The 16,401-nt window shown below is 34.3% G+C and overlaps 1 protein-coding gene across 2 annotated transcripts in view; it reads left to right on the forward strand.

Moving 5' to 3' along the window:
- The window catches only part of LOC102800598 (endothelin-converting enzyme homolog), a 67,559-nt gene extending 58,229 nt beyond the window's left edge, over window positions 1-9,330 (forward strand). For both annotated transcript variants that reach the window (XM_085508678.1, XM_085508679.1), the window contains exons 16-19: window positions 87-152; window positions 1,861-1,956; window positions 5,373-5,449; window positions 6,092-9,330. In XM_085508678.1, coding sequence (XP_085364804.1) covers window positions 87-152; window positions 1,861-1,956; window positions 5,373-5,449; window positions 6,092-6,191 — 339 coding nt within the window. In that variant the 3' untranslated portion in view covers window positions 6,192-9,330. The remainder of the gene's footprint in view (window positions 1-86; window positions 153-1,860; window positions 1,957-5,372; window positions 5,450-6,091) is intronic.
- Window positions 9,331-16,401: the final 7,071 nt, after the last annotated feature.

Raw genomic sequence — 16,401 nt, forward strand, 5'->3', positions numbered from 1 at the left:
AGATTTCTAACTCCACTGCATAGAATGTTCTGTTAAACTGAAATTGTATAAATATAGTGATTTATTTTTGTTATTGGTTCTTGTAGGTTAATGGTAAACAAACGCTGGGTGAAAATATCGCTGATAACGGTGGGCTCAAAGCAGCGTATTACGTGAGTAGTCATGTGACTTGAGTTGACCCGCCGTGTAAAGAGTCTAACTTTGCTAGTTTTGAAAATGTTCTACTGTAAAGTACTTTATTTTTGCTTGAAGTTTATTTTCTCAATTTTCTCTAAATGGATTATCAGTGAACATAAAATCTAATGAAATTACTTACCGGTAAATACCTATGTTTTACATTAAACACAATTCAAAATTCAGTAAAAAGAAATGTCATACAAAACAGACAGAATGTCAATTAAGCAAAAATTAATTCCAGCTAAAATAAAGTATTTCACAGTAGTGAAATCTTGAATGTTGATTCAATTTTCTGGTGTACTCTACTGTAAATGCATTAATTTTTACTTATACAACCTGGTATAATTACTTTTTTTTTTTTTCAAAACCCTCACCTGAATCAGAGGAATGGTTTACATGATCTGTTTTGAGACACCTTCAACATCGTAATGGGATAATTCTTTTGTTTTTATGAATAAAAATTTGTTACTATATTTGCTCTATTAGTAGCGTATATGCTTACTTAAATTTTTCTATAAGTAATATTTTAATGATTCAGTTTTAATGTACCATACTCGACCGCGTTAGCGCCCATGCCCAGGCAAGCGCCCATCCCCCACTTTTGCGCAATTTTTGTATTTGGGGTCACATTCAGCAAAGCGCCCACCCCTTCAAAATGCAACTAATTTAAAACTTGGTCTTGCGTAACAAATCTTGGTAATCATTTTTATATGATACAGCGTGGATACTGCTGTGAATATGTTTTGAATGCATAGACCACGGTAACCGTGCGTAAACTACGCTTCGACAATGACCTGTTAATACAAGTAAAATTCAGTTTACCTCTCAAAAATGGCTAGTTACTATTTTTTTGGAAAAACCATGTCGTTTATTCGCTGGAATCAATTCCGACAGATTGTACTTCATCATCGATAATTCACTTCCACATTGCGTTACCGGAAAGTCTTCATGAATTTCCGAAGAATTGCGTCGGTACAACACAGCATTCTGATTGGTTAATAACCAACTTGACCCATTAGGTCAAAGGATGCTGCTGCAGGTCAAATCTGCAATTGCATCATGACGGAAAGTGATTTTCATCGAGAGTTTGCATACGGTCCAACACCTTCGTCAGTGGAGATAATGATGAGAATTTTAACTGTCTTCCAACAGACTCTGATGTTTTTAATTTCATAAATTCTGGTGGTACGTAATTAATATTGTAATAAAATGTGCATATTTTTTGTGATCATTTCTGTTTCTTCATTGTGGAAATCAATGACGACGCAACTAATTTTCGTAATTTGATTTTCCCTCAAAGACGTAATCTGTCACATGACGAATCAAAATTTTCATTTCGAGGGGGGTGCTCGGGTAAGCGCCCACCCCTAAAAAATCATGATTTTCTGAGTTGAGGCCCTGGGCGCTAACACGGTCAAGTACGGTAGTTTTTGGTTTACATATCATTGCATATTTGTTAAAGGTATATTGTAATTACCTCTGATTTCAATACATCAGTGACACTGACAGGGATGGACTATTTCATTACCTCCTTTAAGCTAAAAACATCAGCGACACTGACACTGACAGGAACTACATTTGTATATCATTACCTCATTCGATTTGAAAACATCAGCGACACTAACATTGATAGGGATTATGTCATTTACAATGGTTTGTTTGTTTGTTTGTTTGTTATTTCAGGCATATGAAGGATGGATACGTGATCACGGTGGTGAACAATTACTACCAGCATTAAACTTAACTCATAGACAGCTATTCTTCCTTGGTTTTGCTCAGGTAATCAAAAATCGCTATTGCTATTGTTTTTTTGTTGTGTTTTTTGTTTTTTTATTTTAAATAGAAATTAGTTGCCTCTTTTCACAGTTGTTCACATATAGTATGCAAATAACTAAAAAAATTAATTCTGATTGACTCGAAAATCTATTTTCTAGCTTCCTCACTCAGTAGGTGAGTTTTGAGTTATAGCGCCCTCATAGCGCTTCCCAGCATTCACTACTTTCTCTAATTCCCAGCATTCAATAGTTTTCCTTATTCCCAGCATTCAATACTTACCCTAATTCCCAGCATTCAATAGTTTTCCTAATTCCCAGCATTCACTACTTTCCCTAATTCCCAGGATTCAATAGTTTCCCTAATTCCCAGCATTCAATAGTTTCCCTAATTCCCAGCATTCACTACTTTCCCTAATTCCCAGCATTCACTACTTTCGTTAATTCCCAGCATTCACTACTTTCCCTAATTCCCAGCATTCACTACTTTTCCTAATTCCCAGCATTCAAAAGTTTCTCTAATTCCCAGCATTCACTATCTTCCCTAATTCCCAGCATTCAATAGTTTCCCTAAATCCCAGCATTCAATAGTTTCCCTAATTCCCAGCATTCAATAGTTTCCCTAATTCCCAGCATTCACTACTTTCCCTAATTCCCAGCATTCACTACTTTCCCTAATTTCCAGCATTCACTACTTTCCCTTATTCCCAGCATTCACTACTTTCCCTAATTCCCAGCATTCAATAGTTTTCCTAATTCCCAGCATTCACTACTTTCCCTAATTCCCAGCATTCACTACTTTCCCTAATTCCCAGCATTCACTACTTTCCCTAATCCCCAGCATTCACTACTTTCCCTAATTCCCAGCATTCACTACTTTCCCTAATTTCCAGCATTCACTACTTTCCCTTATTCCCAGCATTCACTACTTTCCCTAATTCCCAGCATTCAATAGTTTTCCTAATTCCCAGCATTCACTACTTTCCCTAATTCCCAGCATTCAATAGTTTCCCTAATTCCCAGCATTCAATAGTTTCCCTAATTCCCAGCATTCACTACTTTCCCTAATTCCCAGCATTCAATTGTTTCCCTAATTCCCAGCATTCACTACTTTCCCTAATTCCCAGCATTCAATAGTTTCCCTAAATCCCAGCATTCACTACTTTCCCTAATTCCCAGCATTCACTACTTTCCCTAATTCCCAGCACTCACTACTTCCCTAATTCCCAGCATTCACTACCTTCCCTAATTCCCAGCATTCAATAGTTTCCCTAATTCCCAGCATTCAATAGTTTTTCTAATTCCCAGCATTCACTACTTTCCCTAATTCCCAGCATTCACTACTTTCCCTAATTCCCAGCATTCAATAGTTTCCCTAATTCCCAGCATTCAATAGTTTCCCTAATTCCCAGCATTCACTACTTTCCCTAATTCCCAGCATTCAATTGTTTCCCTAATTCCCAGCATTCACTACTTTCCCTAATTCCCAGCATTCAATAGTTTCCCTAAATCCCAGCATTCACTACTTTCCCTAATTCCCAGCATTCACTACTTTCCCTAATTCCCAGCACTCACTACTTCCCTAATTCCCAGCATTCACTACCTTCCCTAATTCCCAGCATTCAATAGTTTCCCTAATTCCCAGCATTCAATAGTTTTTCTAATTCCCAGCATTCACTACTTTCCCTAATTCCCAGCATTCACTACTTTCCCTAATTCCCAGCATTCACTACTTTCCCTAATTCCCAGCATTCACTACTTTCCCTAATTCTCAACATTCACTACTTTCCCTAATTCCCAGCATTCACTACTTTCCCTAATTCCCAGCATTCAATAGTTTCCCTAAATTCCAGCATTCAATAGTTTCCCTAATTCTCAGCATTCAATAGTTTTTCTAATTCCCAGCATTCACTACTTTCCCTAATTCCCAGCATTAACTACTTTCCCTAATTCCCAGCATTCACTACTTTCCCTAATTCCCAGCATTCACTACTTTCCCTAATTCTCAACATTCCCTACTTTCCCTAATTCCCAGCATTCACTACCTTCCCTAATTCCCAGCATTCAATAGTTTCCCTAAATTCCAGCATTCAATAGTTTCCCTAATTCCCAGCATTCAATAGTTTCCCTAATTCCCAGCATTCCAAAGTTTCCCTAATTCCCAGCATTCAATTGTTTCCCTAATTCCCAGCATTCACTACTTTCCCTAATTCCCAGCATTCACTACTTTCCCTAATTCCCAGCATTCACTACTTTCGTTAATTCCCAGCATTCACTACTTTCCCTAATTCCCAGCATTCACTACTTTTCCTAATTCCCAGCATTCACTACTTTTCCTAATTCCCAGCATTCACTACCTTCCCTAAGTCCCAGCATTCTGATGAGTTATCAAACATTAACACAGCGAAATCAATCCCCCTACGCAGACAAAATTAGAACGTTTTTACACTAGAGTGTGCAAGTTTCTAAGGAAACTGCAAAACTCTAAACTTGTTTATTTGCTAATATATAACATGAATAACCTAACATTTTATCCACTTGTATGTTCATTTCATGAAGGTCATTATAGTTCAATACATGTGTATACAAAAAACAAAAATTAACATATAATGCAACTGATGCTACCCTATAGTTTGAGTCAAATTAAAATGTTGCTCTACTGGGCATTTATCTGCACATACCGTAAAATCTTTGACTAATTAACAAATTTAATTTTCAATAATAGGTTTTTAGAATACAAAATTATTTTGAAATCTTGACTGATACAATTTTTATAGCAATATCAGTGATTAGATAATCATTACATGGCATAAATGGTGCATCTTTTGTTGTCAAAAAAGCAAAATTTTCGTCAAAACACAATCACAAAAACAACAGATTTAATATCTTAGAAAAAATTTATTATTGTTTTTGGTAAATTATACATCATCTTTTATCATCATAAAAGCTGATAAAACGCTTTCAGTACTTGGTCTACCTCTTACAGCGAAATCAACATCAGTGGATCATACCAAGCATTATTTTAAGATTAGAAAATTAATCTCACCATAGAACCCAGTGTAAAATTATAATATCGAGCATGAAATTAAATTGGGGATGATTGTTTTTCAATTTCTTTTTGTGACGCATCTTATTTTTTTGTTTGTTTCGTTATGGCCTTATCATATAATAATGATACATAATATTGACTTTGATCCAACCCTTCTTAACACGTTCATCACAACAAGTTCCCTCTTTTCATCAAAAAATAGTCCCGTTTATAGTCTGCACTCTCCTTCAGCCACATTTTTTTAGTAAAACCTGAAAATTGACTGAAATTTGGTCTGTTTGCTACAAAATTGGGGTTCATTTCCAGAAATATTGAATAATATAAGAAAAAAATTCTGAAAAATACTCAAAAGTTGCAATTCTTTTCTCATGTAGGTATGGTGTTCTTCCAGTACTCCTGAAAGCTCACATTTACAGATCTTAGATGATCCACATAGTCCCGCCAAATACAGGTATGTCCATATAAGGAAGAGCAGATACGAGATTATAATTTTGAGGTGGCTGTCGTAATATATATAAATCTGACTTCATGATCTGATATCAATATAATATAATAATAAAATCAAATTATTACATGGTACTGTAAACCGTAAAGATTTTCAGCTGACACTACATTGTATATGATTTTATTGATGAATAGACTCTCATGAAAGGACCAATTTTTCAAATTTTGGTAGAGATGTTGGTCCATGAATATGGCAATTTTGGAAATGTTTTTTTCATCTATAGCTTAAAAATTCATAGATAGATTCTCATGAAATTGTTATCAGTGACTGCCTTTGACAAAAGGATGTTCCAATTACACTTTGGAAGAAATGTAGATCCGGTTGCCATGCAACTGGCAATTTTAGGAATGACTTTTCATTTATAAATAGGATCATCTATCAATTTACTTTAAAAAATAAATTGGGGGGTCATGTAAATATGATAAAAGTATTTTGTCATAAAAAGACATAAAATGGTTTTGAGGTATTAGTAAGGATATGTAATTTACACCTGTGGTGTTGGCTTGTGCTATCATGATGCTTCTGGTTTTCTAGTTGTCGTATTGTTCACAGGACTAATTGATTTACATATTTATCTTTATTTCCCAGAGTGATTGGAACGCTATCAAATTCATATGAGTTTGCCCAACAGTACAACTGTCCAACGGGAAGTTTGATGAATCCACAGAAGAAATGTGAAGTTTGGTAAAAAACATCAAGCAGACTTCCAAAAGTAGACATTTACAAAGAAATCTCTAAATAGATAATGGTTTGATCCATTCCAAGGCTGAATCTCATCCCATCAATGGTGGTTTAACCCATGTTAGTATTGTATTTGAAATCTCAAACTTTCATATGCACAAACATGATATTTTTTGCAGTTAAACATAAAATTACTGTTAACATGATATATACAGGATCAGGTACATAATGTTCATTACAGTACACAGGATCAGGTACATAATGTCCATTACAGTATACAGGATCAGGTACATAATGTCCATTACAGTACACAGAATCAGGTACATAATGTCCATTACAGTATACAGAATCAGGTACATAATGTTCATTACAGTATACAGGATCAGGTACATACTGTCTATTATAGTATACAGGATCAGGTACATAATGTCCATTACACTATACAGGATCAGGTACATAATGTCTATTAAAGTATACAGGATCAGGTACATAATGTCCATTACAGTATGCAGGATCAGGTACATAATGTCCATTACAGTATACAGGATCAGGTACATAATGTCCATTACAGTATACAGGATCAGGTACATAATGTCCATTACAGTATACAGGATCAGGTACATAATGTCCATTACAGTATACAGGATCAGGTACTTTATTATAGTAGAGAATGCTAATTAGAAAAGTTTTTATGGTATCTTTTGTTATATGATAAATGCTCAGTACATGTTTCCACAATTATATATTTCGTTGGTCTTTCTATTTGAGATGCTTTAACATTATGTATCTATCTAATACCTTTTATTTTCACCTACCTCATATTTTTGAACTTGTGCACATCATAATGCCTGTGTATATATTGAGGGCTCTGCTTCTAATTTCGTTTAATGTAGCTGTAGCATTTACGTACTTACTTAGCCCCAGTCAGTTTATACATGTACCTACTTAGCCCCAGCCAGTCTGATACATGTACCTACATAACCCCAGTCAGTCTGATACATGTACCTACTTAGCCCCAGTCAGTCTGATACATGTACCTACTTTGCCCCAGTCAGGTTATACATGTACCTACTTTGCCCCAGTCAGTTTATACATGTACCTACTTAGCCCCACCCAGTCAGTTTATACATGTACCTATTTTGCCCCAGTCAGTCTGATACATGTACCTACATAGCCCCAGTCAGGTTATACATGTACCTACTTTGCCCCAGTCAGTTTATACATGTACCTACGTAGACCCAGTCAGTTTATACATGTACCTACTTAGCCCCAGTTAGTCTTTTATTAAAAGTATTATTAAGTGTCACTCAAATTTTATCAACAAGTATTTTTTATTCACATATAACTTATTAATATTTAAATATCCCAGTGTCTATAGAAACTATAATTCAGTATAATCCAGTTTTCTATATTTAAACATCTGTGATTTATTTTCTTGAAAGAACAGAGAATTCTTGAAAATTGAAAAAAAAAACATTTACATAAAAATCAGACAAAATTAAATGTCATGTTCATATTTAACATATTTTATTGTCAACCAACAGTATGGCTGTTATCATACCAAGTATTATAAAGTATTTATTGTGGTAGATGCCTACCCCAATGTATTTTAAAAATATGTACACAAAATCATGTGACTAATTTTGTTATGTAATTTGTATGTGTCACCAGTTGCCATGACTACTGATTGGTGCTGTTTTTTATTTTATTATTCAGTTTTTATTCAGTTCTGAGTTCACCTTTTCTCATCTTGCAGAATTATGTATTTCCCTTTTATGGATGTAATTTTCATTTTTATTTTTGGTACATTTTATGATGTGTGTAACTTCCCTGTCACATTCCCAAATCTCGCTCATTATATCTGTATGTGTAAGTCATTTGAACATTGTAAACAATTTTTGGGGGGATAGCTGGTACAATGTCCAGGATGTGTGACCTTTAACAAGACAGATGCCAGGATGTGTGACCTTTTACAAGACAGATGCCAGGATGTGTGACCTTTTATGGCAGTGGCCAGGATGTATCTCAAATTAAAGCATGATTTTCAAGTGTATTTTTTGAAGGTCATTGACTCATTGTCCATAAGGGACATATGTGATATGAAATTTAAATAATTAAATATGGGTAGTTGGGTATATAATAAAATTTATTGACATTTTCACAGCAAGATTTTTTTTTACCTGCCACTATTTTGATGCATGAATTTTCTATGATTCTCACTTGATTCAATGTTAATTTCAACAGAAAGACAATATTAATATTAACTTCGTTCATTTTTTAAAGAACTGTTTTTTTGAATGTAGCAAGGAATGAAAGTGACTTATATTATGAGTTGAAATGGATGTTACCAGTTATATAAAGGTTCACAATTCTGATAGAGGTGGCAGGACAGGTATAACAACAGTTAGGTTACAAAATGAATTGCCAAGTGAATGAAAGATAATCTGAGATACCTGCAAAAATAATGGTTCCTCCTTTATTTTGTCACTTTTTGATTTACTCAATAATCTTTCACTGTTATATATATATATATATATATATATACGAGGCAAAAAAGTAACTTAATCTTCCCTGTATATTTTTTTCAACCTTATTGTTTATGCCCGTTATGTTGAGATTATATAGTGGGCATGTTAACCTAGGCAGTGAAGTAATTATGATCCATTGATTTTCAATTGTTGCTGATATTGCAGCAATTAATGTGAGACTTGCTAAAGCTAGTGTTAGTTCAAGTACAAATATTTATCTTTATTCAATGTTGTCATCAGTTCTATTTAGATTTGATGCATTTCTGGGACCAATCAGTAAGTAGCCCCTATAAAACCAGCTAGATTGTTTCAACAAGGATTATGATTGGTAATGTATTTTACATCCATGTATGTTGAACATGACATGTTTAAAGCAAAAAAAAATTACTAATACTTAAAGTCATACAGATGTATATGTACATTTCACCCAATAACGCCAAAAGAAGCTATTTTATGTTTTTTGTAAGTATTAGTACAGCCTGATGTATTCCTTTTATTAAGTTGGTCTTCATCCCCTGATGTTATGTTACCATATTAACTGTTAAATCAGAAATTAATTGATTGACTTTATGAAATTATGTTTTTAATTAATGTTTAATAAATGTTCCATTATAACTACATGCTCAATATTGTTATGATTTGCTTGAAAGTTAAAATAAAAATGTATTACACCCCCCAAAAAACAGTGACTTGCTTTATCAGCCTATTAATAAGTCACTATGGTGGTCACAGATGTTTTATACATGTTGGATGAATTATTACCATGGCCCTATTGCCAAAAACAATTTCTCAACAACTCAAGTAATTTGTCTCCAATCTTTTCCAAACTTGAGCACATCATCTACCAATGTATAATCGTGGTATAATTTAATGTTGACAAGTCTGGCACATATTTTTGTAGAGATATTGGTGATATTGTGTGTTCAAAACCTGCATTGGTTTAATATTATAGACTGTACTTTTGGTTCATCAAATTTCAATCAATAAGCTACACATTGATACAACATTTTAAAGCTATCCACTATTAAAATTATTTCATATTGAAACATGTATTATACTGTAATACTTCAAGATTGCTCACTTATTGTGAGTGTGTTGTATAAATCATTTCTTTCCCCACTACAATTTGACATGATTATACTCTAACCACCATTTTTTGGGAAGGATTAAATGTTTGTCATCCCTCAGCCAATCACTGTTTACCTTGCCCGTACCATCAAAGATAATAGGGAAAGGAATATTAAGGGGAAAATGTCTGTCCGTCGTTATTGTCTGTTGTCATTGTCAACATCGTCGTTAATAATTGTTTTTGTGTGCACAATAAGTTTACTAATTCTATTCCATACTTTATCAATCTTTGTCACCTTATTCATCAGTATAAAGTCTTCCCTGAGTATGAACAACAAATGTCCTGTATGAAAATATCATGCAAAAATTGAGAAAATCTGAAAAATATTTTGACCATTTCTACTTGACTGATAACTGGTGATACACATTCAAAGGTCACTGATCTCAGTGGAAATATGCATTGTTGTATGTATTCAATAAAGCAAATAATTTATCTTGTAATAATATCGTTGGTAATGTATCTCCAAAATCCCATGGGGATACTAGACTGGGTTTCAAAACCAACTCGTGGAGAGAGTTTTTGCACAGTTTGATACACATTTTCAAACCTACCAATACAATCTTAACAGAAAACAAGATGTCAAAAAATCAATATAAGCACTCCTATGAATTGGGTGTCAAACTTTGATCAAGATCTGAAGGTAATATAAAATCTGTTTAGTTCAAAGTTATCAAGTCAAAAACAATACATAAAAAGCAAAATGTTGCATCTACATTTTGAAAAAAAAATTGTACTCAAAAATATGTATTCTGTATTTGACAAATGAAAATTCACAAGAATTTCTTTCATCTTTTAGAACAGAATGATAGAGCTTTTATAATACTAATTTAAAAACGCAATTCAAAAACAAAGATTGCAGTGTTTGAAGATGTGGATTCTCAGGAGGCAACAGTATGTTCACTTCTCTCTCCACTGGATACCAACTATTTAAACCATTTAAGTTGATTTGCATACAAAGCAGAGCTTACAACATGATAACTATTTATAGAGAGCGTTTTTTTTTTATTTTTTCAAATAATACAGTAGTCACGCAATGAATATAATAAGGCAGTTCATATTTGTCTCGGCGAATCATTAATTTCTGACATCTTGCTTGTTTTATGAATCTATTCATGTGTAAATGCAGCACCTTTTTTCTGAGATGCGGCATTTGTTTTTATACTAAAATATCTGAATTACTTTGAATAAAGCTGGAAATTATGTCCCTTAAAATAATTAAACAAATTAGGCACCAATGTTTTTGTAAGATATTTACATCTATCAAAGACATTCGGTAGACTGCTTTCCCACTGTTGTTCCAACCCTAAAACTTGTTTGTATTCAAAATTAATTATGACAATGCATATTCATATTGAAACAAACTATGATAATAGGAATAATATTATGAAACAAATGACAAGGTCACCAGAGTTCAACTTTGTTTTTATATTTAATCACATATTTCCCCATTAATCAACGAGTATTATGGTAGTTTTCACATGAATTTAATTTAGTTGATTTCTTTTATCAGTGACAATAGCAAAACTTAACTAATGCATATGAGAAACAATTTACAAAATATTCTGCCTCTTCCCTCCCTATGGGGATTTTTTTTTATTTTCATTGAAACTCTCATTCAAGGCAATAGAAACAAATGTAAAAAATGGTATACCAACATTTTAATTGGAAAATTTACTAGTGAAACCCGTGATGTTTGACCTAAGATCCACTGATTAGAATACTTCAATAAAATGTTCTTGTGAAGGTCAAATTATTCATGTGTGAATGAAAATAACCCCATATATGCAGCAGTTGATAATGAAAAGTAAGCAAAGAAAATAGAACGGCAAAGTAATGTGCAGTTGGAAAAGGAAAAGTTAGCAAAGAGAATTAAACGGAAAATGGCTGTGCAGTAGGAAAAAGAAAAGTTAGCAAAGAGAATAAAACAGCAAAGTACTGCGCAGTTGGAAAAAGAAAAGTTAGCAAAGAAAATAAAACGGCAAAGTGCTGTACAGTTGGAAAAAGAAAAGTTAACAAAGAGAAGAAAACGGCAAAGTGATGTGTAATTGGAAAAAGAAAAGTTAGCAAAGAAAATAAAACGGCAAAGTGCTGTACAGTTGTAAAAAGAAAAGTTAACAAAGAGAAGAAAACGGCAGAGTGATGTGTAGTTGGAAAAAGAAAAGTTAACAAAGAGACGAAAACGGCAAAGTGATGTGTAGTTGGAAAAAGAAAAGTTAACAAAGAGAATAAAACGGCAAAGTGCTGTACAGTTGGAAAAAGAAAAGTTAGCAAAGAAAATAAAACGGCAAAGTGCTGTACAGTTGGAAAAAGAAAAGTTAACAAAGAGAAGAAAACGGCAAAGTGGTGTGCAGTTGCAAAAAGAAAAGTTAGCAAAGAGAATGAAACGCCAAAGTGCTGTACAGTTGGAAAAAGAAACGTTAGCAAAGAGAATAAAACGGCAAAGTGATGTGCAGTTGCAAAAAGAAAAGTTAGCAAAGAGAATAAAACGGCAAAGTGCTGTACAGTTGGAAAAAGAAAAGTTAGCAAAGAGAATAAAACGGCAAAGTGCTGTACAGTTGGAAAAAGAAAAGTTAGCAAAGAGAATAAAACGGCAAAGTGATGTGCAGTTGCAAAAAGAAAAGTTAGCAAAGAGAAGAAAACGGCAAAGTGGTGTGCAGTTGCAAAAAGAAAAGTTAGCAAAGAGAAGACAACAGCAAAGTGGTGTGCAGTTGCAAAAAGAAAAGTTAGCAAAGAGAAGAAAACGGCAAAGTGATGTGCAGTTGCAAAAAGAAAAGTTAGCAAAGAGAAGAAAACGGCAAAGTGGTGTGCAGTTGCAAAAAGAAAAGTTAGCAAAGAGAAGAAAACGGCAAAGTGGTGTGCAGTTGCAAAAAGAAGAGTTAGCAAGGAGAATAAAACGGCAAAGTGCTGTACAGTTGCAAAAAGAAAAGTTAGCAAAGAGAATGAAACGGCAAAGTGGTGTGCAGTTGCAAAAAGAAAAGTTAGCAAAGAGACTGAAACGGCAAAGTGCTGTACAGTTGGAAAAAGAAAAGTTAGCAAAGAGAAGAAAACGGCAAAGTGCTGTACAGTTGCAAAAAGAAAAGTTAGCAAAGAGAATAAAACGGCAAAGTGATGTGCAGTTGCAAAAAGAAAAGTTAGCATAGAGAATGAAACGGCAAAGTGCTGTACAGTTGGAAAAGAAAAGTTAGCAAAGAGAATAAAACGGCAAAGTGATGTGCAGTTGCAAAAAGAAAAGTTAGCAAAGAGAATAAAACGGCAAAGTGGTGTGCAGTTGGAAAAAGAAAAGTTAGCAAAGAGAATGAAACGGCAAAGTGCTGTACAGTTGGAAAAAGAAAAGTTAGCAAAGAGAATAAAACGGCAAAGTGATGTGCAGTTGCAAAAAGAAAAGTTAGCAAAGAGAATAAAACGGCAAAGTGGTGTGCAGTTGCAAAAAGAAAAGTTAGCAAAGAGACTGAAACGGCAAAGTGCTGTACAGTTGCAAAAAGAAAAGTTAGCAAAGAGAAGAAAACGGCAAAGTGATGTGCAGTTGCAAAAGAAAAGTTAGCAAAGAGAAGAAAACGGCAAAGTGATGTGCAGTTGCAAAAAGAAAAGTTAGCAAAGAGAATAAAACTGCAAAGTGGTGTGCAGTTGCAAAAAGAATAGTTAGCAAAGAGAATGAAACGGCAAAGTGCTGTACAGTTGGAAAAAGAAAAGTTAGCAAAGAGAATAAAACGGTAAAGTGCTGTACAGTTGGAAAAAGAAAAGTTAGCAAAGAGAATGAAACGGCAAAGTGCTGTACAGTTGGAAAAAGAAAAGTTAGCAAAGAGAATAAAACGGCAAAGTGATGTGCAGTTGCAAAAAGAAAAGTTAGCAAAGAGAATAAAACGGCAAAGTGCTGTACAGTTGGAAAAAGAAAAGTTAGCAAAGAGAATAAAACGGCAAAGTGCTGTACAGTTGGAAAAAGAAAAGTTAGCAAAGAGAATAAAACGGCAAAGTGATGTGCAGTTGCAAAAAGAAAAGTTAGCAAAGAGAAGAAAACGGCAAAGTGATGTGCAGTTACAAAAAGAAAAGTTAGCAAAGAGAAGAAAACGGCAAAGTGGTGTGCAGTTGCAAAAAGAAAAGTTAGCAAAGAGAATAAAACGGCAAAGTGGTGTGCAGTTGCAAAAAGAAAAGTTAGCAAGGAGAATAAAACGGCAAAGTGGTGTGCAGTTGCAAAAAGAAAAGTTAGCAAAGAGAATGAAACGGCAAAGTGGTGTGCAGTTGCAAAAAGAAAAGTTAGCAAAGAGAATGAAACGGCAAAGTGCTGTACAGTTGGAAAAAGAAAAGTTAGCAAAGAGAATAAAACGGCAAAGTGATGTGCAGTTGCAAAAAGAAAAGTTAGCAAAGAGAATAAAACGGCAAAGTGGTGTGCAGTTGCAAAAAGAAAAGTTAGCAAAGAGAAGAAAACGGCAAAGTGGTGTGCAGTTGCAAAAAGAAAAGTTAGCAAAGAGAATAAAACTGCAAAGTGGTGTGCAGTTGCAAAAAGAATAGTTAGCAAAGAGAATGAAACGGCAAAGTGCTGTACAGTTGGAAAAAGAAAAGTTAGCAAAGAGAATAAAACGGCAAAGTGCTGTACAGTTGGAAAAAGAAAAGTTAGCAAAAAGAATGAAACGGCAAAGTGCTGTACAGTTGGAAAAAGAAAAGTTAGCAAAGAGAATAAAACGGCAAAGTGATGTGCAGTTGCAAAAAGAAAAGTTAGCAAAGAGAATAAAACGGCAAAGTGCTGTACAGTTGGAAAAAGAAAAGTTAGCAAAGAGAATAAAACGGCAAAGTGATGTGCAGTTGCAAAAAGAAAAGTTAGCAAAGAGAATAAAACGGCAAAGTGGTGTGCAGTTGCAAAAAGAAAAGTTAGCAAAGAGAAGAAAACGGCAAAGTGATGTGCAGTTGCAAAAAGAAAAGTTAGCAAAGAGAAGAAAACGGCAAAGTGCTGTACAGTTGCAAAAAGAAAAGTTAGCAAAGAGAAGAAAACGGCAAAGTGGTGTGCAGTTGCAAAAAGAAAAGTTAGCAAAGAGAAGAAAACGGCAAAGTGGTGTGCAGTTGCAAAAAGAAAAGTTAGCAAAGAGAATGAAACGGCAAAGTGGTGTGCAGTTGCAAAAAGAAAAGTTAGCAAAGAGACTGAAACGGCAAAGTGCTGTACAGTTGGAAAAAGAAAAGTTAGCAAAGAGAAGAAAACGGCAAAGTGCTGTACAGTTGGAAAAAGAAAAGTTAGCAAAGAGAATAAAACGGCACAGTGATGTGCAGTTGCAAAAAGAAAAGTTAGCAAAGAGAATGAAACGGCAAAGTGCTGTACAGTTGGAAAAAGAAAAGTTAGCAAAGAGAATAAAACGGCAAAGTGATGTGCAGTTGCAAAAAGAAAAGTTAGCAAAGAGAATAAAACGGCAAAGTGGTGTGCAGTTGCAAAAAGAAAAGTTACCAAAGAGAATAAAACGGCAAAGTGATGTGCAGTTGCAAAAAGAAAAGTTAGCAAAGAGAATGAAACGGCAAAGTGCTGTACAGTTGGAAAAAGAAAAGTTAGCAAAGAGAATAAAACGGCAAAGTGATGTGCAGTTGCAAAAAGAAAAGTTAGCAAAGAGAATAAAACGGCAAAGTGGTGTGCAGTTGCAAAAAGAAAAGTTAGCAAAGAGACTGAAACGGCAAAGTGCTGTACAGTTGCAAAAAGAAAAGTTAGCAAAGAGAAGAAAACGGCAAAGTGATGTGCAGTTGCAAAAAGAAAAGTTAGCAAAGAGAATAAAACTGCAAAGCGGTGTGCAGTTGCAAAAAGAATAGTTAGCAAAGAGAATGAAACGGCAAAGTGCTGTACAGTTGGAAAAAGAAAAGTTAGCAAAGAGAATAAAACGGCAAAGTGCTGTACAGTTGGAAAAAGAAAAGTTAGCAAAGAGAATAAAACGGCAAAGTGGTGTGCAGTTGCAAAAAGAAAAGTTAGCAAAGAGAATGAAACGGCAAAGTGCTGTACAGTTGGAAAAAGAAAAGTTAGCAAAGAGAATAAAACGGCAAAGTGATGTGCAGTTGCAAAAAGAAAAGTTAGCAAAGAGAATAAAACGGCAAAGTGCTGTACAGTTGGAAAAAGAAAAGTTAGCAAAGAGAATAAAACGGCAAAGTGCTGTACAGTTGGAAAAAGAAAAGTTAGCAAAGAGAATAAAACGGCAAAGTGATGTGCAGTTGCAAAAAGAAAAGTTAGCAAAGAAAAGAAAACGGCAAAGTGGTGTGCAGTTGCAAAAAGAATAGGTAGCAAAGAGAATGAAACGGCAAAGTGCTGTACAGTTGGAAAAAGAAAAGTTAACAAAGAGAAGAAAACGGCAAAGTGCTGTACAGTTGGAAAAAGAAAAGTTAGCAAAGAGAATAAAACGGCAAAGTGATGTGCAGTTGCAAAAAAAAAGTTAGCAAAGAGAATAAAACGGCAAAGTGCTGTACAGTTGGAAAAAGAAAAGTTAGCAAAGAGAATAAAACGGCAAAGTGCTGTACAGTTGGAAAAAGAAAAGTTAGCAAAGAGAATAAAACGACAAAGTGATGTGCAGTTGCAAAAAGAAAAGTTAGCAAAGAGAATA

The sequence above is a fragment of the Saccoglossus kowalevskii genome, chromosome 15 (genome assembly GCF_978046115.1).
Source record: "Saccoglossus kowalevskii chromosome 15, keSacKowa6.1, whole genome shotgun sequence".
NCBI lineage: Eukaryota > Metazoa > Hemichordata > Enteropneusta > Harrimaniidae > Saccoglossus > Saccoglossus kowalevskii.